At 39.8% G+C, this 25,425-nt stretch overlaps 1 protein-coding gene across 1 annotated transcript; it reads left to right on the forward strand.

The window, feature by feature from the left end:
• Positions 1-23,037: 23,037 nt before the first annotated feature.
• LOC133991231 (cAMP-dependent protein kinase inhibitor alpha-like) lies at positions 23,038-24,546 on the forward strand. Its single transcript, XM_062429724.1, has 2 exons — positions 23,038-23,200; positions 24,473-24,546. The coding sequence occupies exons 1-2, from the start codon at positions 23,038-23,040 to the stop codon at positions 24,544-24,546; spliced, it is 237 nt and encodes a 78-aa protein (XP_062285708.1).
• The last annotated feature ends 879 nt before the right edge of the window (positions 24,547-25,425 follow it).

Here is a 25,425-nt window from a genome sequence, read left to right on the forward strand (position 1 = left end):
GTCAAGTGCAACGTAACTCGCTACGTAAACAACGCGTTGTTTGGCAATGAAATGTGATGACTATGAATGCTATAAGCAGGAGGTGGACAGCAATGCTCATATATACTGTATACAAGCCTATGACATAAAAGCCTAATAAATCCGACTCATCTCATCACTGTGATGCGATCAATACCATTCATTAATTAAGCAGGAAAGTGAGTTACTGTAACAGAGGAAGACACAGTGTTATTCCACTGCAACAAATCAATGGAATTCATTCATTTGGCCTGAAGGCTAAGAGAAGTGCTTTTACTACAGCAGCTGTGAGGAGTACTAATAAGGAATTCCCAGTTCTAACTCTCACACTGGAGCACATGGAGCACAGTATGTTAGCAGCTGAGTGGGAAATCTCGGGAGGGATTTGACCCTCAGCCAACAAACTGCAACGTCTCATCATGTCTCAGACAGTCAGACACAATGCTTAGTCACGAGCCGGTCAGCTCAGCTCCACCTGACAAATCCTTATTAGTCCAATTTTTTTTTTTTTAAAGGTCTAAAAGGAAATATTTCTCTTTGAGCTACGTTCAGAAGCTCCAAGCCTGAGTTCGGGGTATTTTTAGGGAGGCAGCATGTGACATTTTCAATCAGCGGCTGGCAAACATTGGAGACATTTCGCCTAACGAAGTAGGTCTGCTGGTAAAAAAAATAAATAAATAAACAGCTGAAAAAGTCCCACAGAGCTGACAGAGATTGTCCGACGGTGATTCACACTGGTTATAAAAAAAAAAAGCATCTTTGATTTTCTTCTGTTTCCATTTCGTTCTGTTTCCCCATGTGTAAATGTGCTGTTTTCTGTCTGACATCAAAGCTGATTAAAATACTTCAATCTTCTCAACGTCCCGGTGGAGCTGACAAAAAAATAAAAAATAAAACTTCATGAAAAAGTTTAATCTCTGCTTCAAGTATTCTAATCATTTTCAGGCTCGAGGACCCAGGGTTAAAAATATAACCATGTGATGTAGTGGTGAATGTAATGATGACAGCATAGGAGGATTAGGATAACAAAAGATGGGTTAAGATGCATTCCTACTGGTCTGTGTGTGTGTGTGTGTGTGTGTGTGTGTGTGTGTGTGTGTGTGTGTGTGTGTGTGTGTGTGTGTGTGTGTGTGTGTGTGTGTGTGTGTGTGTAACCCAGCCAGGCTGATCGATGACAGCATATCCTTCACCTCATCCCAAATCCTGAGCAGTGCACACACACACACACACACACACACACACACACACACACACACACACACACACACACACGCACACACACACACACAGCCTGGGCGTGACCCTGACAGGCTGGGCAGGGGGGGTAATTTCCACAGGCAGTGACTGGAAATGACATCCTCATTATTTGCACAGCTTGTTCTGTGTCTAAACATCTAATAACAAGACCTTTCCAGCTAATTAGTCGTATTAATGTTTTCCCATATTATACCACTCATTTCAAGAAAAAAAAAAACAACAAACATGATCCACGAGTGTAGTTATTATATTACACTGGTTGTTTTTACCCTGAAAAACTTGGCATAGAGGAGGGCCACATGTGGCCAGATGTGGTGAAATATCTGCATTAAGAGCTCAGCAATGCTAAGTCTGCTAAAAACAACATAGCTTCATGCTATTGTATTGGCTGCAGCTACTTTAGTGTTTGCATTTTTCAGAGATGTTTTACGTCTCGTTCCCCTGTCATTGTCCACAACGTTTCAGTGCCGACACTTTAAATCAGTAAACAGATAAAACAATAAAAGGAATAACTCACACTGCATCCAGCTAGCCAAACTCTCAGCTCCTTCATCACCTGCTGCTGCTGAAGCCGGTCCGGTCCAAACTGCTTTATCCTCTTTTTCTCTTCTAATTACAGTCTTGTGAAATCATGTTTTTGTAGAGAAATAACCAAATAATCTTCTTTAATTTCCGCGGCTCCACTTTAACGTCATCTCCTGAAGCTACCGTCAGCAGGTGTTTGGGTGACAGCAGTTGACGGGATGGCGTGAATGACAGCCGGAACTGTCCAATCACAGTAGATTAAAAAACATGAAACAACAACAATTCGTTGCCAATAAAAGTGGGCGTGCCCCGTGGGAAAACTGAAGGAAGCCTATCAGAGAGCAGCTTCAGCTCATGTGCTTGTCAAAAGTTTCCCATTAGTCCGGCGCCCCACAGGAAGTACATATAGAAATTAATAAAATATCATTTGATTTGGAATCAATTTATAATGAATGCTGACAGGTGCTGAGAGACTAACAGGCGCATTTTAAAGCAAATACTTTTTATTCATAATTATTTAGCATTATCTAATCAATTTATATTTAATATGTTTAAGTAGACTTTGTCTAGATATTTGGAGGGAGCGGCGCCCCAGCGCCCCACAATAATCAGCCTCCAATGGTTTACATTGTAAATAAAGTATACCAATAATATCTATCAATGACGAATCATGATAAGTTAATTACAAAGATTATCTAATGTTCTAATAACTTTTTAGGGTCCCTGTCAGTCACTGGCCCTTAGAATCGTCCTAATCCCTCACTCCCTTATGGCGCTGCTGCTAACAACAGCATGCTAACATGTTCACAAGATATTGCTAACATGCTTATGTTTATCAGGTCTAATGTTACTATCTTAGGTTGGCATGTTAGCATTTTAACATTTACTAATTAGCATTTAACACAAAGTAAAACTGATGGGAATGTCAGTAACTGTGTGGTTTGGTCAAAATCAAAATATGACCCAATCATGACTATAATTGAAAACTTAAAGATCCCCTCCAGACATTAACTGTATTCAGACATATACAAATACATTGTTTGTCCACAAAAAAAAGATATAGCTAACACTTTAAAACCTTAAAATGACATCTACTCCCTTTTTTAAAATGCCAGAACCTATGAGTTTGCAAATATATTTCAGCTAAGAAGTGTAACTGCTAGACACAAGATGTCTTTGACTTCACTATAAAGTCCATTCTCAGTGTTTGTACACTGAAGGCTTCAAGTTTCCACATCACACTTGTGTAAATTGAATACTGGACCACCACTGGCTTCAAACTATGATGTCACAATCATGTTCATTCGCCCACTTGTTTCTCTAAAACAGGGAGACTTTCCACTCTCAGCAGATGAATGTGAAAACAGAAGAAAAACAAGAAGTAGAAGACATTTTTGAGTGGAGAAAAACTTAACCAAATTTAGTGCAATTCAACTTGAGGCAAACAGGAATGTCTGAAGAATTTCATGACAATCCATCCACTCAAATCACAAATGTCAACCTCATGGTGGCGCTAAAGCACACACATTCATAGTCCCCAGGATGAAGGATAAAGAAGGATGAAGCCTACTGACTTTAGTGACCCCTAATATTTATTCTGACCAATATTGTTGTTCTTATCTAGTGATAGCATTGCTTGTTTGCATGCACACACACATATGCAAAGGCACATTTTCCTCTAGGCATGCATCACAATTGATTACAATGAGGCTTCACTGGCAAAAACGACCACCTCATGTCGGAAAATTGTATTACGTCTCTGACCCACTGCAACATTTTTAAGGCTGGATTGAAGTTGAACCACCCTCACGACTCCAGAGCACTCCTGGACGTAGTAGAGCAGCCAACTAGGAGTGTCGTGCTGCTGACTGAAATCTTTGGTTTGCACCCATTTGAATAGGAAGCAAAGTGCTGAGCAAACCTTTAAGATAAAGAGGAGATTAGTGGCTGTCAGGGTGCTGGGTGGATGTGAGTACAGTGAATGAAGAGGCATTAAAGCCAGACAAAGCTGGGCTACACTGGCCAGACGCCACTTCCTTTACTGCACGTGTATACACACACACACACACACACACATATATATACACACACACACACACACACACAAACCCACTTATGCAAAACCTGCAAGCAAGCAAATGCTTCCGAAGGGTTAGAAATTAATGAGGGCTTGGGGCACGAAAATGCCCTTTAAATTGACCAAAAAATGCTTATGAAATAAAAACTGACAAAAAAAGAGAAAAGATAGTAGTACCCCCCCCCCACACACACACACAAACACCCACAGACACACACACCCATTTTTGCTTTCACCCTTTCTATATTTAATTGCTTTAATTGCTCATTTTTTCCATATGTAAATTTGTTTACAGTGCATTTAGGGTTAAAAAATGGAAGCGCTTTTAGTCAGAAAACAATCAAGGACACAGCCTGAAGCAAAACAATACAGTGACACCATGCAGACTGCAACAGACCCCGCACAAACCACCTCGTCAGCAAGAAATGAAACAACCAGCAAGGTAAAAAACTAAACAATGGAGACATGGAGGGTGGAGTGGTTGGGGACAGAGATAAGACATTAAGGAGGAATTTAAAAACTAATTTCAGTGTTTTTTGCCAATACCAAGCGGTAATGTATATTTTTATTAAACTGCTCACAAAAAAGCCTGAAAAAAATCACAAGAGCAAAACCTACCCTCGGCAAAAAAAACATTCATTTCACACCTGGATGGAAATTCTCTGCATTGCCTCTGTCTCTAAAAAATGAATTCATCCTCTGCTAGGTCTAAAAACACACAAATAAAGGAAAGTGGGAATTGTTCTCATCAAGGTGACAAGTGACAAATGTGTGCTTGACCGCCACAATCCATTGTTGCTTCAAAAGCTCTGTGGGAAATAATGGCTTTCTCTCGACAGAATTATGGATAAGAAGCTCATTTGTAATTATGTAAGGCCCACTTATACATAAGAGTTCATAGATGCTAAAGGCGTGTGAGAACAAAGGACTGCTGTCAGGCTGCAGCCAGTCCTCCAACGCCCACCCAGTCAAAAACACACACAGCTTACATACGCAAAGAGACAAGGGCACGCAAAGTCATGCACTTGCTTTAGAGCATACGAGAACCAGGAGCTTGTTTAGTGGAAGTTCTGATGTCTCGTGTGTTCATCCTAGTGCGTCCAATTAAATCATTACGGTTAATATAAGGAGAGAATGAGCTTTTAAGGATGTTAGAGAAAAAGATATTGGGAAAAAGACATTTCTTTTGCATTGCATCACTGCTTAGTGCCTTGATTTAAGTCTTAAATAGATGAGGGATTAAATAGCAAAATTAAAGTATTCCTATAGTGATCTGTCGTGATTTCCTTCAATTGTACAATCTAATCTATTGACCTTTTGTGTCTCTTAACTTTCAGTTATTTGCTGGCTACAGTAAATACAAACTAACCATCCTGATTCCCTCACACAGCCAAATGAAAACTGGACTGACTGAAAACTGGACTGAGACAACTTTTATTATGATATCATATAGTTACAATGAATCAGAAATAACAACAGCAACATGACTACTTATCCCAGTGTTGTATGGAAGAACTGACCTAATTAGTGCCATTATGAAAATAAATAGCATTCAATCAGTGTTTATCAGACTGCTGTAGAACAAAGTCTCTCATGTTCCTTCAGCTCTGTCATTGCTTATAGTATAAAGCTGATCATATATTTGCTCAAATATAGGCAGACAGGGATCACAAGCAGCTGATGTGAATGTACAGCACATAATAACACCTTTGTAAATCTTTCATCGCTATCTTGAGTCATTATTAACTACAAATGTGTGTTATGTGGTATTTGCTCTTCAAGTACTCACAGAAATGTAGACTGTGGGGTTAAAGAAGTGGAGCAATCCTTTTCTTGTCTTTGTTTGATGACCATGTGATTGAATTATACTCAAATGTACCAACTACACTAAGGGCCTGATTTACTAAAGGTTTGCGTGTGTAGAAACGTGTGCCAACTTGACATCACCCGCAAAAAATGTGCGAGCTGATCTACTAACGCAGCGCACTGAGGTTTGTGTCTTACAACTGTGCAAGATAGTACGCGCTGTCCATTTAGTACGTTTACCATAATGAATATGTAATATGAGGTGTTTCAACCTCATTTAAATACTGCTGTCTCCACCCTGTTGCACCTGTTTTCATTTACGCAGTTATTCTTAGTAGATCACCCGCAAAACGCACGCAAACGAGACGCGCAATCTATTGCACTGTGCACGCAATTTAGTACCCACTATTTGGGATCTTAGTAAATCAGGCCCAATGTCTGTATCACCAAATCTCAAAATGATGTACTTATAGTTGACACCAAATGCCTGAAATTTGTAGACCTATCTTGGGTATTATTTCGAATTTCAAATAGTAGGGTTGTTTTGTCGAAAAACATTTTAAGGTATCAAAAAATGTTTACTTTTGGTACTGTATCATACTGGTCATATTATATTGGAAAAGCTGAAATGACACCCAGCCCTACGGTCCAGAGGATATTCATGATTTTTCGCACTGATGAATACATACAGTACTGTAGGCTAGACATATGATAGTGTTGCTAGTATCTGATAGACATGTTTCAGAAAAGAGCATTAGTCAACACATAAACATACAGTCATAAGCCAGACGGGGAAAGCTGTCCCTTACCACTCCCATCCACCCACTCACCCTCTCCCTCACACACTCCTATCTAATTGGGAGTCGCCCCTCGCTGACCTTCCCTCATACACAAAAAGAGTCATCGTCATGACAGCAGAGTCTTCCTCATTATCCCCAACAAGGGTCGGCCTTGTTAGAGCCCAAACTGCCAGACCGCACCTGGCTGACATCACAGCAAACCCGAGTCCCTGTTTCCACGGCAACCACAACTTGGCAACCGCAACTTGGCAACGTCGCACTCCACGGGGGATTGATTGGGTGAGCAATGCAGTGAGAGGTGGATTAGGAGTATTATTGTCTCCCCCGGTGCAGAAGGACACGCGGGGTCTAGGCTTTGCCAGACACTGAGAGTATGGTGGACTCACTGAAACAATAATGACGGCCATGGCCTGAACTTGGCTTAACACAGAGATAAAAGATTCCTCTCATTTATCCATTACTAATTAATTTGGTAATGTGCTGCAGCGGTTTAAAGAAATAGTGCTGTGTCCTTTTAGCAGGCTCATTCCATTCATTTACTTTTTTTTTACTAAACTGAACTAAACATTATTCAGCTGTGCAGAATGAGACAGATACTCTCATTTTCTCTCAAGTGTCTGTTTAATGCACAGCCAAATGTGATGCTTATCTACAACTGGTATAGTAAATATAGGTGCGAAGCGATTTTGCAAGGAAAATGTCCCAGGGTGCAAAGTGCCCACTCAGCCGTCGAGTGAAATGAACAAAACTCAAGTGACAAAATGACGTGTCCGACAAACAACCATTAGCCTCTTCATAGCTCCCGCTCTGCCCCTCTCTCCTCTTACGGCCGAGGAGAAGAGGAAAAGCCACTCACTGCCCGAGACGGGGAAGCAAAGTGCAGCTGCTATTCGCCATCATCCATTAGTGAGCCGGCCGGACTCAAAAACAAAACAAAAAAAAGCTGTAGAGAGAGGAAATGGATGGTGGACATCGTGTCACCTGAGTTTTGTGCCTGCTCGGTGCTGGAGGTGTTCATATACAGTAGTGTACATACTGAGTCTCAGTGGGTCTAGCACTGAGAATTCTGCTCTACAATGTAAGGCATATGAGTTTTGTCTACTAAATGACCATTATATACAACATAAATACATTTATGAGCAAATATAATGGTCATAACTGCGGATTCTAGCCCACAAAGTCTTCTCCACTCCACATAATGCAACCTTCTACAAAGAGCTACTAGGGACGTGGTCAGGACTGGTGGAGGGCATACACAGAGACTGACATTGGAGACGGAGGTTCATATCTAGAGTCCTGTGTGTGGTAGATTGTGGTTTTGGTCAAATATAGAAAACTAAACATATCCTGTCTCGTGTCGCAGTTGATTTTTTTTTCAGTATTTTACAAAGATAACAATCCTTCAGTAACCTTAGTTACTGAACCTAAGTAACTTATGTTGCGAGTACAACTGGAACGCACTATTAAACTTAAGTTTTGGCTTTAGCCATCGCGATATTGCAGGGAATCATGTATGTTGACAGACCATTTTACTGATACTATTCATTAAAAAGGTTTCCCATTTGTGTTGACTACATTTCATTCAAAACATACAATGCCAGTCAAGTTTGGTAAGACTTTCTCATTTAAGTGAATGGGAGGGTATGTCCAAACCTTTGACAGTATATGTTGATACAAATTAGAGGTACATGATCATAGTTTGTAGGTGACAGAGTTGGTTGTAAAGACTTGACCATCACCACAGACTTACACAAACTGAGCTGACAGGTTCATTGTTTCAAATGTTTTCAAAATTCTGCTTCTGGTAAGATTATTGGTATAAACTATTATTACACGATTTAATGAAATAATGGCATCGACCTCGTGCTCAAGTGCATGCTAAGATAACCATTAACAGGATAAGTTTGTGTAGGAGGCATAGTATATGCAGGAAAAAAATTAACAGAAAAACCTCAATTCATAAAATGTGTGAGGTAGGATTGTAATTTGTGTAGGCGTTCTTTGTAAATGATACCATTGGGGATTTCTCTGAATGTACAGAGATGGCCAACCAGCTTTCTGATAATAAAAAAAATGGATGTATACAGAAGGGTTTAATGGTGGTGCTGAGAGACAAATACAATACAAAGGTAGATACAAGCCTGTATATAACATCCATGTAGTTTAAGAATTTAGCTTTGAAATCCCACTGTATGGTAATGTATTGGTAGAGAGCAACAAATGTAATATTTGATTTTAGACAGTGGAACCATGTGGAACTCCTGCATTAACTCCGACATAACTCAAAATATCAGAGAGTACATCATCAACCACACACTGCAGAGCAACAGCATCAAGACTATTAGATGCTGTATATAAGAGGATGGTGAGATTGACCAGGTATTGGAGAAGTCATCAAACTGTTGATGCAGTTACAGTTTCATTTATCACTAGCAGTGATGTGTGGTGACCCAGCTCTAAAACCCACTACAGACTGGACCGTTATTTTGTGGTATGTTTCTGATCATCATCATTTTGTTAATATAATAATAATATAAATATAACATTAAATTATCATTGAATCATCATTGTTTTTGCCTAGTTTTGTCATTTTTAGCACACTGTTTTTTGTCCTTTTTTTAAGTGTACAATTATTTCAGTTTTCTTTTTATCGTTTTGCTGTCATCTGTATTCATCTTCAATAATCTTCAGCAATCTGTAATATTCTTTTTAAAAATGCTGTATAAATACATTTACTTGTTATGATGCAACACATGTAAACGTGGGCCACGATGTCAGCGACATGTCCTGATTTTTGAATCTCCTACTGTGTGTCGGCTCTGAACGGTTCAAGGAATAAAGAGGTTGTTGACCAGGCAACCTATCTTTTCCATCTATTCGCTGAAGGAGGATGGGCACCAGCTGTGATATGAATCAGATGCTGCCATGATTGGAATACAACGACCCGGCAACACAGAGTCTCTCTCACTTTCTCTATCTCTCTTTCTCTCTCTCTCGAACTCTCTCTCTCTCTCTCACCATGTGTCTCTCTTTCGGAACAAGGTTATCAACAGAGATTATCAGGTTAGGACAATGGATGGCTGATTCAAATAAGTAGTGAAAGGTTTTGGCACAAAATGTATCTCAGCTCATCATTGTCATTTAATCTCACATAGGACCGTGTTTTTTCTGGAAAAAATAAAATAACAACGTGTGTACAATCTGTGCACTCTGATTATTTACCACTGGTTTATCACTGTTATTATTAATTCTAACTGTTGTAGTAGTAGTAGTAGTAGTAGCAGTACTACAACTCCAAGGCCTTGAAAATAATCATAGGCTAGACTTAAATATGACATCTTATTAAATATGATGACATTTTTACACATGTGTTAAGTGTTTACATAAGTAGTGTGCTACTACTACTAGCACTAATGCTAGAATTCCCTGGTTAAATACAGCTATTTCTTTTATATAACCTTACATAAAATCTACCAAGGGAAGAAAAAAATGACATAAGCACTGAAAAACAACTTGACTTTGAACATACTGAAGCATGCAAATGGTGCTCCAAAAGTGGGTCATATGATGCTTCATACTAATTAAGCATTTGTCAACCCCTATATACTACGCATACAGTGGCTGTAGGATCCCTAATGGTTTGTATCAACTGGATGTTCTACGTTACTGCAGTTTGCTGTTGATCATTAACAGCATACTCCTTGGAGTATTGATTAATTCAGCAGTTTTTTTGATGGATATGATTACAGTGAAGGCACAGATGAGCTTCCCTGTTAGTTGTCACATAACCTTTGGAACAGACACACATCAACATGCTGACTCACACACCTTTTCATTGATGAAAAGTTCCACAGTTCCTATTGATAATAACACTGTCCTCGCTTGATTGCTGAGATCTTAAAACATGGTCCAAGAAGCACAGGCAGTCAGAGTCTGGTTTGACTTTGAACTATCCTAGTTGTCACAGTTATGCGGCCATAGTTTTCTTTTACAACGACTGACTATTAACAGCCTTTCCACTGCACTCACTTTTTATACATTTTAAGACCCCGTATTGATCTCATAAAGTTTAACCTCCAAACAAACTTGCGAGATCGTCTGACTGTTCTTGTTTCATGCCCGGTCCTTGTGAGCCAAATTAAACGTGCTGTCAAAATGATTTTTATTAGTCGAGATCTAAAGATCAGTAGGGGGGGGAAATATTTAGACTCTGGGTCTATTGCACAAAGCAAGTAATTCATTCCTTGGATCTGTCTCTGTGAGAGGTTATTAAGAGTTTGTCCACATCACATGTATCATCTTAATATAAAAACTTAATGAAGCCTGTTGAGGCTGCAGCAGCTGACATGAGTCTTTGGAGAAGGATGATAACACGATCTTAACACTCCTCTGAACCGTAGCGAAGTACATTACTTTTCTGACTTTTCACCAGGGATGAAACTATAGGGTCACTCCACGATCCACCATGAATCTTTGGCAATTAGGCAGTGAAATGGAAAGGGAGCTGGAAGATGAGGAGGGGGGGGGGGGGGGGGGGGGTAGTCTATTATACTCCAGAGTAGAAAGTGTACTCTGAAGACTTCAGGCTTTATCACTGCTCAGTGTGCTACAGGAACTCAGCAGCAACATTTGGGAAAAATAAGCTCTTTGATCAGTTAAATGTTGTGTGACAAGAACAGTGGCTGGCAGTTTCACCTGTGTGTGTGTTAAGTGTTCGGATCTCTGCTCTGAGATGTTGCGAATCTAGCTTGTAGCAGTCAGTAAACACAAGCTGTTTGTGTGCACTCTGGCAGACCGAATGAATGCCGGAGACGAGTAGTTGAGACTGTGAGAACATGACATGAGAACAGAGCTTGCATTAAAACAGTGATAATGTTTTCTATTTTGGATCATGGGGAGAAATCAGTGGATTCCATAATCTGAAGGACTGCAGGAGGTTTTTTTAATTGTTGCTTTCATTGTGAGTTGCTGGATAGTTTATGCCTTTATGCTTCTAAAAACTATTGAAATGAAACAATCTGGTAAGGGGGAGTCACTCTGCTTACAACTCAAACATATGCCACCTGTAACAAAGGTTCATATCGGAGTACACATTGCTTCAACTGAAAAGTAAAGTAAATAGTTCTCCATTCAGAAGAAGTTGAGATTATCACTAAAATGAGAATAGCTGGTCCACCTTAAGTGAGCCTGGTCAAATCACTTATGCTTCATCACAAGAGGCTAACTTCAATCACTGCCTTCGGGATTAACCTGCTTCACTTTTGTCAGCAGGTGGCAAGCAAGAAACGGGAACTTGCGGTGCGTTCCCTTAAAGTCCGATTTCTAACTCAGAAAGTGGGACAAACCTCACCAGCCCCGACCTCAAAGTCCAAGATGTTTCGCCCTGTGCATCAACAGTGAAAGTTGTAGTAATATCCTGTTTATTAGCAGTTTTGTCTTATTTGTGTCTCATTAAATCAGTTGTGCACACAGCACTGTCCAACTTCTATCTGTGGAGATTTTGCTACGCTGTTTGTATGCACAAAATACAGCCAAATTCATTTTTATCAACTGGTATTTCTATCAGTGGCAAACCTGGCTACAACTGGTTTTCTGACTTCTAAACTGGAACAATTCAAATTTGGGTGTGACGTCATTCCCAGCTCTGACTTCTAACTTCTGTGGTAAATGGAACGCAACATAAGAAGCATTGGCTTGGGTCTTGAGGAGTTGTAGCATTTATTCACCAATAAAAATCCTCAACTGTACACACATTGAACTGCTACATTCACAAATATACTGCTAACAGACCAGACCTGTGACAGTTTAACTTTTAGCAAGCACTGGTAGCTAGCGCTGACAACAAGAATACACACACTTGAACTAAGCTCCTGCTTCTAGCATCTAGGCGACATTATATGTGACAGTAGCTGCGTCACGTGCATGTTTACAGGTACACAGACTCTGAATGACTCTAATAAAGTCATTTGGTCAGTTTATCAAACAACCGAAACAGGCAAACGCTCATTTTCAGGTTGTAGTAAGCGACTAGTGGGGCCTGCTTTGGTTGTTTGACGAAGGATACTCCTTCACCAGAGCACATCAAATGTTGTAGCATGACATGCTTGAGTTCATTTGCCTTACTTGACATCATACATCCTGCAATCTGACTATTGCACATGCACACATGCGTAAACAATATATCATGCAGCCCTATTATGTATCATCACCTCATCTTCACACTGCCAAAACCACTGATCCTTGTCATGTTTTTCTACCAAAGCAAGTGGGAATCATCTGCTACAACACACTATTCACAATACACAAAGAAGATGCTCAATAAGAAATAAGCAGCCTGTTGATAACCAACTTAATAAAGACATTTAATCTGTTCTGCCTTATCAGACACCTCCTTCTGGCTCCCCCAACACCCCTCCAGTGTCCATCACATTAAACTTCTTATTAGGCGGGGTAGCTCCTCCATCTTGGGAGTGATCTGTGATCACAACCCATAAGAGAAAACACAGGAATGAACTTTAAAAAAAAAAAATGAGGCATCATACGACTAAAGAGTGCCATGCAACCAAAGAATGAGTGGAGATGAGGCTAGATGAGGGCTAATTCAGTAAGCAAAGCAGCCCCCCACCCTCCACCCCCCTCATTGCTGCCAGGTCACAGAGAAGAAAAGCAAAGGCAGTTAACATGAGCAAACATTATGATGCTCTCTCTTGAAACACAGTAATCTTGGCAATGTCATGAATGAGATTAATGACTCTACAGTAGGGAGGAGAAACAGCCTGAGGTGATGAGAAACACACTGTGCTGTTTTTTGTTTTTCCTTTCTTTTTTTGTAGTGAAAAACATGGAGCATTTAAAGCAGGCAGGCAGGCCTGGAGGGAGCACACACAGGCAGCAAGGTGCTCTTCATCCGTTCACATGCCTGATGTCTGAGAGAGGAAACTAACATTTGGACTGTCCGAGCATCGCCCTGCAAACAGCAACACAAAGACGGCGCAGCCGGTCACGATGAGCCGCTGTCACCCATCATAATCTTACGAATATCGGCTCAAATTTAGGTCAATCTGAAAGTAATACCGTTTTCGCATCAACCACCCCCCTCCTCCTCCTCCTCCGACCCCCACACACACCCGGCCCCGGATGGATGGCGAGTGTAGCTGAGATGGAGGGGGGGTTTCATTTTCAAGCACACTCCACATCCCTAATAATAATAATAATATTAATAATAATAATAATAATAATAATAACAACAAAAACACGCACACATCACCCACTACGCCACGCCTCTGGATGAACTGATAAAATAGCAACAACATCTGGCAGACATACAAAAACACTCACAAAGATACAAACAGCCAGCCATATTCCCAGCAGGCTGTCAAATGCTACCATTTTTCTTCTCAAGCATTTGCATAGATGAGAGGTGTGAGAGGAGAGGAATGAGGAAACTGGGATGACATTGCGCCTGCTTACTGTAAAATAAATTCCCTCAAGGGATGGAGAGCCTTTTTCCTCCCTCTCGACTCCCCTCCTTTCCGGCGTGCAAATTTCCCGAAATTCAGACCATGCAAAACAGGTAGTCAGTCATTTCCACCCTCCCGAAGTATTTGGTCCGGTGCGTGAAAGGAGAAGGCTGCCAGCATCCGAGAGCGGAGAGCCAGCTGTGGAGAGGAAATGAGGAAAGGAAGGAGCGGCCGGGCCGGAGCACTGCGCACAGGAGAGGAGGCAGGAGGATCGGCAGAGGTGCTCTCTCTCTCTCTCTCTCTCTCTCTCTCTCTCTCTCTCTCTCTCTCTCTCTCTCTCTCTCTCTCCTCTCTCTCTCTCTCTCTCTCTCTCTCTCTCTCTCTCTCTCTCTCTCTCTCTCCTCTCTCTCTCTCTCTCTCTCTCTCTCTCTCTCTCTCTCTCTCTCTCTCTCTCTCTCTCTCTCCTCTAGTTCACAATACAACATCCCCCATCCCTGCCAGACAGACTGACAGACAGCTTTGGGTACCAGCGTCAGCAGCGACACCCGCTGGCGATGAGAGGGACTACTGTATGGAGGGTGATTCATGCCACATTGAAGCAGCAGCTGGAACTGTCACTGTGGCAGATATGAGTTATTGCAGGTGTATCAGGATATGATTCAGCTTCAAAATTCGGAAGCTAAACATTAAGGTGTGACTGAAATTTCCATTAGGTCATTTTTTTGCAGAGCGGTTCATCCACTCGTCAGAAGGTCGGTTGTTCGATCTCCAGCTTGTCCAAGCTGCATGTCGGAGTGTCCTTGGGCAAGATACCAAACCCTAACGGTGTGTGAGTGCATGTGTGTGTGAATGGGTGAGCATAGAAACATTGTGGGGCACTTTGGATAGGAAGCACTGTATCACTCCTGATGCCTGATGAACAGTTTGGCACCTTGCACAGAAGCCTCTGCCATCAGTGTATGACTGGGTATGTGTGTGAATGTTGGCATGTATTGTAAAGCACTTTGAGTGGTCATTAAGACTAGAAAAGGGCTAAATGAATTCAGTTCATTTACCATTTTTGCAGTCAAAAATCACATCAGTCAATCAGTGCTCCTGTAGACTTCAAGCCTCTGAGTGGGTGGGCCAGTCTACATGTTTGATTGACAGCTAAAGCAGCAGGGGTGTCATACCAGCTATGTAGCTAATTTCAGCTATGTTGCCACAGTAAATGTTTTTATCACATACATTATGTCGGTAGGTGTTGCCAAAAATTGTTCCCCAAAAAGTAGTTAGATATAAGGTCACAAAGTTTAATAGCTTGTTATAGATATTAAATAAAGTTTGGGTCACAAATAGTTTGCAGGTCTGTTTGTAAAACACCTAGATTTGGGTGCACTTGCTTTTATCCGGCCTAACAGGCATACATGCTGCAACAGTTTAGAGCATTTAGGTGGCATCTTGGCTGCTGAACTGCAGTTCAGTTGTTGAAACATTAACATGTTTCAACAAGTGGAATGCAAAACAATACATTTACCTATAAAATATGTAGGTAGTATAGGTGGAAAGGAGTAAAATGCCAATATTTTCCTCTGAAATGTAGTGTAGTAGCATATAGTAAAGTGGAAATACTATAACTTCCATATAGTTACTTATTTTCCACCACTTAAGGTTAATTATTATATGCTGTATGATTTTTACAGTCTAAAATTGTCATGTATATTTACAACTCCAATTTCCTTCCTCCTTGACATATTCCACGCAACTCTGTACCACCAAACCGAGCCTTCCCCCTTTATGAAGTTAGATAGAGTATAGATACAGATGCCAAATCAGGACAAAGACTTCACTGGAGGGAGTTAGAACCCAAAATGAGACTGAAAAAGTTAGTAACCCAGTTGAATTGAGCTCTGCATATCCTCTGACTCCTTTCTATCTCTGGCTCTATCTATATTTGTCTCTCTTTCTCTCTGTCTCTCCTTCTCTCAGTTCCTCTTTGTCTAACATTTCTTTGTTCAGTCAACTGTAAGCCATTTCCAAATGCCACAGTCAATGGCATCAATGGCAAACTAAATCTTGCGCACATTGTTCTCGCATGCAGTGTTTGCTTCATTGCACACGAAATTGCTTTGGAGGTTCTGATGATACATACACACATTGCAGCCAAAATGTCAGACTTGAATGGTATGGAGAAAGCATGTTGATATCTCACCTTAAAAATATAAGCTTGTGCGTGCATATATGGTGTTTTTGGAAGATGTTTTATGCACATTTTCAGACCCTCTGTATATATTTTAAATGTGAAATGCATGTTCAGGCCCACTATCCTCTCTTGCTACTGTTTCTTGCAGTACACTCTATTTGAGCTATTCTTATCTGTAGCATATCCTCTGCTGCTCTAATGACCTGACATCTCCGCGGGGATCATTAAAGTTTCATCTGACCTAATCTAAAAATTGAAGTCCCCTTAAGCAAGGCACTTGTCTGCTTCAGTGGAGCCGCTCAGTGTCCGTCAGTAGGAAATGTGGTTTTACTGAGAGGCTGCTTGCAGGTGTAAGTATGTGTGTGTATGTGTGTGTGTGAAGCGCGATGCTGCAGGGACGACCACATGCTCATTTAAACATACGTTAACACAAAAGAATACATCAGCCTGTGTGTGTATAAGGTTGAAAGCATGGGGTAGTAATGAGACAGTGTGGTGATTATGCAGAGGTGGTTATCTGCAGTGCTGTGTCTAGCTTTTTGAAACCGGCAACAAAAACAAACACGGCACCCACCCACAATGCCAGTGCTCGATTATATCATGTGTGAGAGAGAGGCGGAAAGAAAGAGAAAGAGAGGAGATACTATAGCTTCCTTACTTATGCATCATTCTGTGAAAGAGAGGATGAGGATTACATTGTTTCATGTAATTTGCTTGCATTTTACACACCGTTTGCATCATCCATTCATCTGTTCACCTATAGATGGTTGGGAGCCAAGGTAGTGTCCCATTCATATATTTACAGGCACATTCCCATACGTGATTAGAAATGTTACTTATGGATCTCATTTTCATCTTGTAACACACAAACTGTTTCTGCTTATTTGCTTTCTTGCCAAGAGTTAGATGAACTTTAGCTCCGCATAAAGACTAGAAACAAGGGGAAACAACTAGCCTGGCTCTGTCCAAAGGTACAATCAGTGTTTATGCTAAACTAAGCTAACTGGCTGATGCCTGTAACTTGTAAACACATTTCCAAAGTATCAATTTAGTTCTCATTATCACAATTCCGCCCACATTGTGATCTGACCTCTACATTCAAATTAGTCCGAGCTGGTGGTCAACAAACATGGAGCAGTCTCTGTACAACAGGGTGAGTCTTGAGGGCCCACAACCACCAGCAAAATATGAGTGGGCAGTGGTTGGCTAGCTGTTCAGGGTATTTATATTGTAAGAGGTTTATCAGTGGAGAAGTCGAAAATACAAATAATTCGTAAAACTCAACAGCAAAGGGAGGAAAAACTAAGATTAAATCTCTAGATGTGGTCTGGCCAATTGGATCAATTGTGTTAGTTCAGTACTGGACCTGTCAATCAATCTAAAACTAACAGCCATGGATTCTATTTACATTTTTTATTACGGGCTGTCACAAAAAAAATTCCAATCCATTTCCCCCTTTCTGATTTATGACTGGATTATCCTTTTTATAATCCCATTTTTGGAGACTCCACTTGGACAAGTTCAGTAACATATGACTTACTTACATTTTTTCTCTCCTTTTTCTCCCACAGATTGAGCATGAATATATGAATGTAAAATAAGCAGGTTTTATATTATCTTTCCATCTTTTGTTCTGAATCTGTGATTATAGCTCTTAACATCTTTTTTTTTGTAGGCAAACTTCATGCCTTTATCATAAGTTTACAGCCGTTTTATGAACTTTGACAGGTGGTCTTTTTTCACAAATCTTTTAATATCCTCTCTAGCAGCTAGTCTGAACAGCAGAAGCAGACACGTAACTCTCCCCATGGTATAATGAAATCAGCATATTCTGGCAGCAATATAGGATAACAGGATGATGTATTCTATATTATACAGTGACAGCGTATATATATATACATGCAGTGATCTTTTGCAATAGCTCTTCTAATATAAAGTCAGGTTTATTTTTTCTAAGAAGCAGCCAGTTATCCTTTCACTGGGTTATATTTAACAGATTTAAAATTCACAGTATACCAACATGCACTATAATTCCAGAGTCTACAGCCATGCTAGAGCTTTGTAGTAGTTTTTCCATGGGCACAGGTCAGACCACTAGCCAAACTAGTAGTGCCTTAACTAAGCCAAACTAGCCATGGTGTAACCTGGCCACCTCGCCATGCCATAATGACATGCATTCCCATTAGAGCCTCACAGCAGGTGAAACTGTGTCTAGCCTGATTGTGTGTCTCCATGGCATGACTCAGCACGACTACCCAGAGTAACAGAAACAACCAATATGAGGCTATAAATACTGCTTTGAGCTAAATGCTAACAGTACAATGCAAACATCAGGCTGATGTTAAGAAGGTAGAGTATGATATCTACCATGTTCACCACCTTACTTTAACATGACACAGAGTACAACTAAAGCTGATTGGATGGTCTTGGTTCATGATCACAAATCAGTACTGGATGCAAAAAATGATTAAAAATCAGGGATCACTGCAATGACTGCAATTCATTCTGAGCAGCATGAATGTATCAATTTTGTGAACCTCATAGTGGCTCTAGAGGAAGGGTTGGGATATCACCAAAGTCAGTACAATATATTCATTCCAAACCTTGAATGTCTGTATAAAACGTTGCACCATTCCATGGAGTAAATGTTGAGACATTTCACAAGATGAATTCAAACTTTGGCCATTTGGTGGCGCTAGAGGAATAACCACAGGATCACTAAAGTCATTAGGATTCATCCTCTGGGTATCATGGATATCTGTACTAAACTGCATGGTATTCTATCCAATAGGTGTTGAGATAATTCAGTCTGGACCAAAGTTGTGGACCAACCAATGGATGAAACAACAGACCAATGATGGAACAACTGATGGACCAGCCAACAGACCAACAATGCAAGCCCTAGAGCATGGCTTAAGATGCACTGTTCTCTGGCTGATTTAGAAGCTAACCGACAAAGCCATTCAGATTAATGGTGAGATTATTTCTTATCTCTAAAAGGGGCTCCACCTCTGATAAATTCTGGTGTAGACTCCAGTCTGCTCAGGTTACAGCTAACTACATTTTCTATGGTGAATAAAACATGAGACTGCCTTCACCGAGGTCTGAATCATGTCCTTTTGTGTAGAAGCAGCTTGTAAAGAAACTCCTGCTCCGGAAGGTTAACCTTCATTGAAAAATCAAGGAGAGGAAGAAGCTCTGGGCAAAGAGAGTCTTGTCAGCTGGAGACTGAAAACTTGAATGTTTAGTGAAGATACTGTAGGAAGAGACTAAAGGTTCTACTGATCCACTCTAGACCACCAAAAAGCCATCCATTTGATCAGATGAACAATACTGTGAGCGTAAGAATTCTCTTAAACACAGCTGCTTATCTTTGATGTCACATGATCTTTTAGTATCTACCGAAAAAGAGAATTTAAGGTTGTTTTTTTGGTATATCTGAACAAATGGATTAGATTTTCCTTATTTCACAGAGGAACAAATGTTAAAACAGTTAAAACATTAAAAATGAACAAGGAAAAACTTATAGCTGAGTTTATGAGATTTCATCTGGGTGCAGATTACATTAACCAAGATCAATTTTGAATGTGTGCTACTTAGAAATGGTCAAAACAAGAGTAAATCACAGACATTTCAAAAGAAGAGAGAAAAGAAAATTCATGTTTTTTTTTATGGACAAATTATCATATGCGTCTGCTGACTGTGTGGAGCAAAAGATACAAGTAAAAGAGACAAGGTGTTAAAGGAAGATTACAGAGAAACTGAGTCTGTGTGGATCCTGTCACCAGCACAGATCTAACGGTTAAATGACACCGCATGGCTTCTGAAGCTGGTATGAATGATCTCATCTCAACTCTTTTACGCTAATTAGATTCCTTTCCAAAACTTCCCGGTTGTGTCCCGCTGAAACCAAGCACCACAAGCACAAAGACAAAGAGCAGTTTCCACATCAACACATTCTCACATGCTCATACTGCTTACTGTTAGTGCAGGAGTGTATAAATGTCAATACAGATAACACATTTTGTTTATATATTGATCCTGTTATTCTTTTATTTAGAAGAAGGAAATCCATACCCCCCCCCCCAAAAAAAATATAGATAGAGCCAAAACAATGTGTGACTTGTTGAACTGAAGTTGTACCAAACGCTCACATTGTTGCATCATACTAAATATACATTTATAATCTTGCTAAAGCCAGAAGATATTTGTTTGACTGAGCCTGTGTAACAGTAAATTAATCTGAGCTGGTTTTCTGATTTGCAGTCATTTTGCTTTTGCTGTTTCATGCTGACAACATCCCCACCCTGTGGTTTGAAAAGTATTGCACAGCATTATCTTGTTTTTTTTTCTTTATCTTGTTTCCAATCCAATTTCAAGTCACCATTAAAAAAAAATCTGTCACAGACATCATCTCTTCTTATGTAATCATTCAATTGAAATGTTTTTTGGTTCTTTTAGAGATGTTGAAACAAAATGTCTACAAAATGTTTTCCATACTAATTATAAGACCCAGACATTAAAAAGTTTAGTTGGATAGCACTCTGAAATTCTAGATGATAAAAGCTTTAATGGAAAACTGTATTATATCCTATAGAGCTGAGTACTTTGTCTATATACATTGTGTTTATAGATGGATTATTTCTGTACTCGTGAATCAAATGTGATTTAAGATGATTTAACATCAGTAGCCTACTTCGTAAATTCAGTGGCTGTGATGAGAATAAAAACATGCACATTGACGGATATGATTGCAGTTCCTCAATTTTCGTGTTGCCTTCATTTGCTGCAGGAGATGTAGTGATAATGAATTGAGTTTGTTCCTCTTGACATACTATATGCTTCTATTTTAATAGTCTTTTCTTTATTTTTATTTTATCTTATTCAATATGTCATGTAACATGATCTTTTTAAAAAAAATCATTATTATTACTACTATTATTATTATAACCATTGTTATTATTATTATTATTGTTAAACACACTATGATGCATTATGTTTAGTTTATTTTATTTTTTTGCAGAAGTTAAAATTGACCAAAAATGACAGTGGTTATTTATAAAAATTATTAAAAGCCTCAACCTAAAAAATGTTAACATTTCACAATATTCACAATGTTACAGAAAATAATACGACCATATAAAAGTGATAGCAAACCAAGTAGTTACAATATATATATATATATAATAACAACAATAACAAAAAATAAAAACAGAAAAATTAGTGCAAAATTGTGTGCACATGCGCGTTTATGTGTGTGTTTCAGTCTTCGCAGACGAAAGCGATTTTTTTTACGAGGTGACCCTGAAGGCAGCATGGCTCGGTGCTGCTCCGGGCTCTCTCCTCTCATCCTTTTGTGTCTGATGTCCAATCAGAGCTCAGCTGCGGTTTGCTACCTGCTCATTGGTCGCGAAGGAGGAAGATGCGACGGTGGAAATGATGTCGAATAGACGGAGGACTTTCCAAACCATCCTGTTAATGTGATTAATATTATAATATTAACCTGTGTCAACGCGTAGTAGTAGTATAAACGCTTTGAATCATTTCTTACTGGAGGTTATCGGACATTAGCGTGTCTCGCTGCTGTTTTTCTTCGTGTTGGTGGACGTTTGCTGTGATGTCGGGCCCGTCGAGCTGCTCTGCAGGTGAAGTCACTCCCTGAAGATGTAGCTACGGGTTACAGCAGTGTTAAAGCTGTCACTGCAGGTAAGAACACACTCACACAGGACTCATACACTATAACATTATATCATGAGTTATTACGGTGGCGTGAACTGGACTGGTGGACCTGTTTTTTATACCTGAGACTTGACTTACGGGCCTAAATGATAATGGACGGGCTGCGTTGTTTAGCATGTGATGCTTCAGACCGTAAAGCTGTGAAAATTAATGTAAAGCAGAACTGCTCTATCTCCATAATATTGCACGTTTGTGCATATGTTGACATTTTTCTTAGTGTGTTTTACTTCAGTTTGACTACATAATATTACTATATACTATATATATTTTTAACCAATGTTCAGCCTTACTATGTGCATATAGTAATCCTGTTTTTATGACATGAATGTCCCTATGTGTAATGAAAATATCATTTAATTGAATTAAACTGTTCAGAAGCATGAGAATATATATAATAGGCTATATATTTTAATAATATTGTAAGGCACAATTTAAATAAAAAAATATGTATTACTATATATTTCTACCAATACCGTGCCTTACTGTGTATACTGTGTCTGTTTTTACGCCATCCATGTCCCAATGGTTAGTAATGACAGTAAAATTGAATTGAAGTGTTCAGAAGCATGAGACATATTAGTGGAGAGGGTTAAAAATGACATCATGAATTACCATTTATTACATTATATGTACCACATTTAATTTATCACCACAGTTTAGCATGTATGTAATTAAGGGAGTTTTATAGCAATCACCTAGGTCATCTGACCAAAACCTGTTGGTCATACTATGTGCCAAACTAAAAGCTTAAGGTGATTGCACTTTTGCTGCTCTGACCATCCAGATCCCCACTCTCCAATTAGATCAGCTAACTTAGGATGGCCTTAACTTCAAGGGTTTGCTGGGTGGTGACTGGTATGATGGTATTTCTGTATGATGGAAAACACTTTGCAGCCTCTGTTAAAAATGTGCAATATAAAGTTTGAAGACTTTGAAGTTTTACTTACGTCCTCATATTATTATTTGGAAAGTAACATATATCATAATGAATATGTAAAATGTCACAGGAAGTTGTGTGGTGGCTTTTTCAAGCATTTTTGCCCAAATTTAAACTAAAATGACATATGTATTTTACACAGTTTAACCCATGGAGAAATGTGGAGTTGGATGTTTATGGATTAAGTTCCCGCTGCTCTCCTTTGCAGGTGTTGCTGTGTGAATGATGCACGAGCGATGTCTGATGTTGAGGCCACGTACGCAGACTTCATCGCCTCTGGCAGGACGGGCAGAAGGAACGCCCTGCACGACATCCTGCAGAGCCCCACCGACCCCGAGGGACGAGAGATGTCCCTCACCCTTTCTCTGTCCCAGCTGCACATCAATGCAGGAGGAGGAGGTAAACACTAGGACCAATTCTGTGTGTTCGTGTGTGTAAATATATGTATGTACTGATGCCAGTTACCTCCTCAGTGTAAACCTAAAGATCTGACCAAGATTTTGTTTTAGTCGATGTTCCAAAAAGCTCTACCGACAACATACTAGCCTGATGGTGCCATCAGAAACTATTTAAATGTGTTCCTCTTCAGGTTTCACAGAGGTATTTCTACTGTTTGTAAGCTGCAGATAAAGTAAGATATGACAAGAACATACCTAGTGGATTTAATCAAGAATAAAGTAATTTTAAAAAAGAAAGAATAGTCTGGTCTATTTGTGGTCTATTTGTGGTCTATTTGTGAGATATCTACTTCCGACTCCTGGAAACTGGAATGGTAGTTTACTTTTTGATACTTAAGATACTAAAAAAAAAGTAATATACTGAAGGAATAATCTGCATGATCTATTAAAAGATAATAGAATAGGAATCCTTCAGGCTGATACAATGTTAAAACATACCACTCATAAAGTATAATACCTTTACATAGAAAAATATGTTCAACTACAGACTGTAGTAGAGTAAGGAAAATGTTTTTGATATGAGTTTCAAGATGATATTTTTTTTATCTATCTTGCTTTTATCTTTAATCTTGCACAGTTACTTGCAAGAATACTAAATCTCTGTGTGTGGAGCAGGTGTTTAGGCGTTAGGTGAAGTTTGGGGTTGGTGTACTTTGGCAAAATGGATATTGTAACACTGCAACTTGCATCAGTCAGTCTTTGGCTGGTGAAATAAAGGCTTGTTATTTTTGAAGATGAAAATGAAAATGCTCGATAGTCTATGAGCCTAAAAATATAAAAATCTGATTTTATTTTTATTTTTAAGGTCTGTAGAGAAAAGTGATTTTGTATGGTTCAAAAACAATATAAAAAAGTGCAGCTTTGAAAGAAAAATGTTCAAATGTCAGACACCTGAATGGCAACTCGCTAGCAACCTGCATGAGAAGACTTTAGATTTGGACTCTGTGGTAAATAGTCTTAAACATGCAGAAACACCCAAATTGTGTACATCTGTACTTACACTTAATATTTTGAGTGCATAAGTGCGTTCACACTGAGAAGTATGGAAAAATGCAGTCCAATGGCTGTGTTTCATATGAGACAACACTAACCTGTCAGTACAGAGTGTACACAGTATACTAACAGAAGTATGTGATTTGAGACTCAGCAACTGTAAGATATTTTTATCCTGTAAATAAAAAGTTCTCACCCTTCTTTCTCCTCTTGCTCGCAGATGGAGACGACACCGAGGACAGCCAGAGCTCGTCGTCCTCGGCTCAGAGGGAGTCGGAACAGAGGAACAGCTAACCTGCTCCGCGCTCCCGCCGGCGGACGGGGCGTTGTCGGCTGGATCCCTGCCCTCGCCACCGTTGTCAAGAAGCCGTTTCTTCAAAGCGGGCAGGTAGCTGGAGGGTAGCCGGTATTCTTGATGCCCTTGCAACACTACCACTGCTGAGGTGCCTATTAGTGAGAGGCACTGACCACCTAAAATCTCAATGTAGAGGTGCCGCGCTGTTATGTGATCACCCAGCGCTCTCGTGGCTCTGCTGTGCACTAGAATGACAAGACTGTTTGCAGTGGTTGTATTTCAGATACTGAGGGTGAATGGACAGACAGTCGTTCTCGTCAACCTGATTTTTCTTTGAATCTTCGTTCCTAAACACACACTGACTGGGTGGTCAGAATTCAAAAGAGAAAACTGAAGGAAAATCCTGTGTGATTTTTTTTTTTGTAGTTGTGCAAGCAATTTGTAAGACCATTGAGACGTGCTAGTGTAATGGGTCACAGTGGGAGCCGTATGTATGTATGTAGAGGTAGTGATGCTGATAGAGATTTTATTGCCAGTTAATGGCTTGTGCTTCCTTTAAATTGACAATACTGTGGAGGGAATTGGACTACTCAGCTGTAGTAAACACCATGAACAAAAAAAAACACAGGGGTTTGGTTACTTGTCTGTCTCTGTACAGGTGTGCTCACTGATTTCTGCTCAAGTGTTTATACTGTAGAAGAGCAGCAGACTGTAGCAGAGCACTGGGACGATGGTGAGATAGTGACACCAACAACACAAACACATCTACAGTGAGAATGGGTGACACATTTCAAGGGTTGGAGGGTGAAAAACAAATGATGATGGTGTCATGTTTTTTTGTTTTGTTTTTTTACTTTTCTAATGATGCCATTATAATC

This window comes from Scomber scombrus, chromosome 11, assembly GCF_963691925.1.
Source record: "Scomber scombrus chromosome 11, fScoSco1.1, whole genome shotgun sequence".
Lineage (NCBI taxonomy): Eukaryota > Metazoa > Chordata > Actinopteri > Scombriformes > Scombridae > Scomber > Scomber scombrus.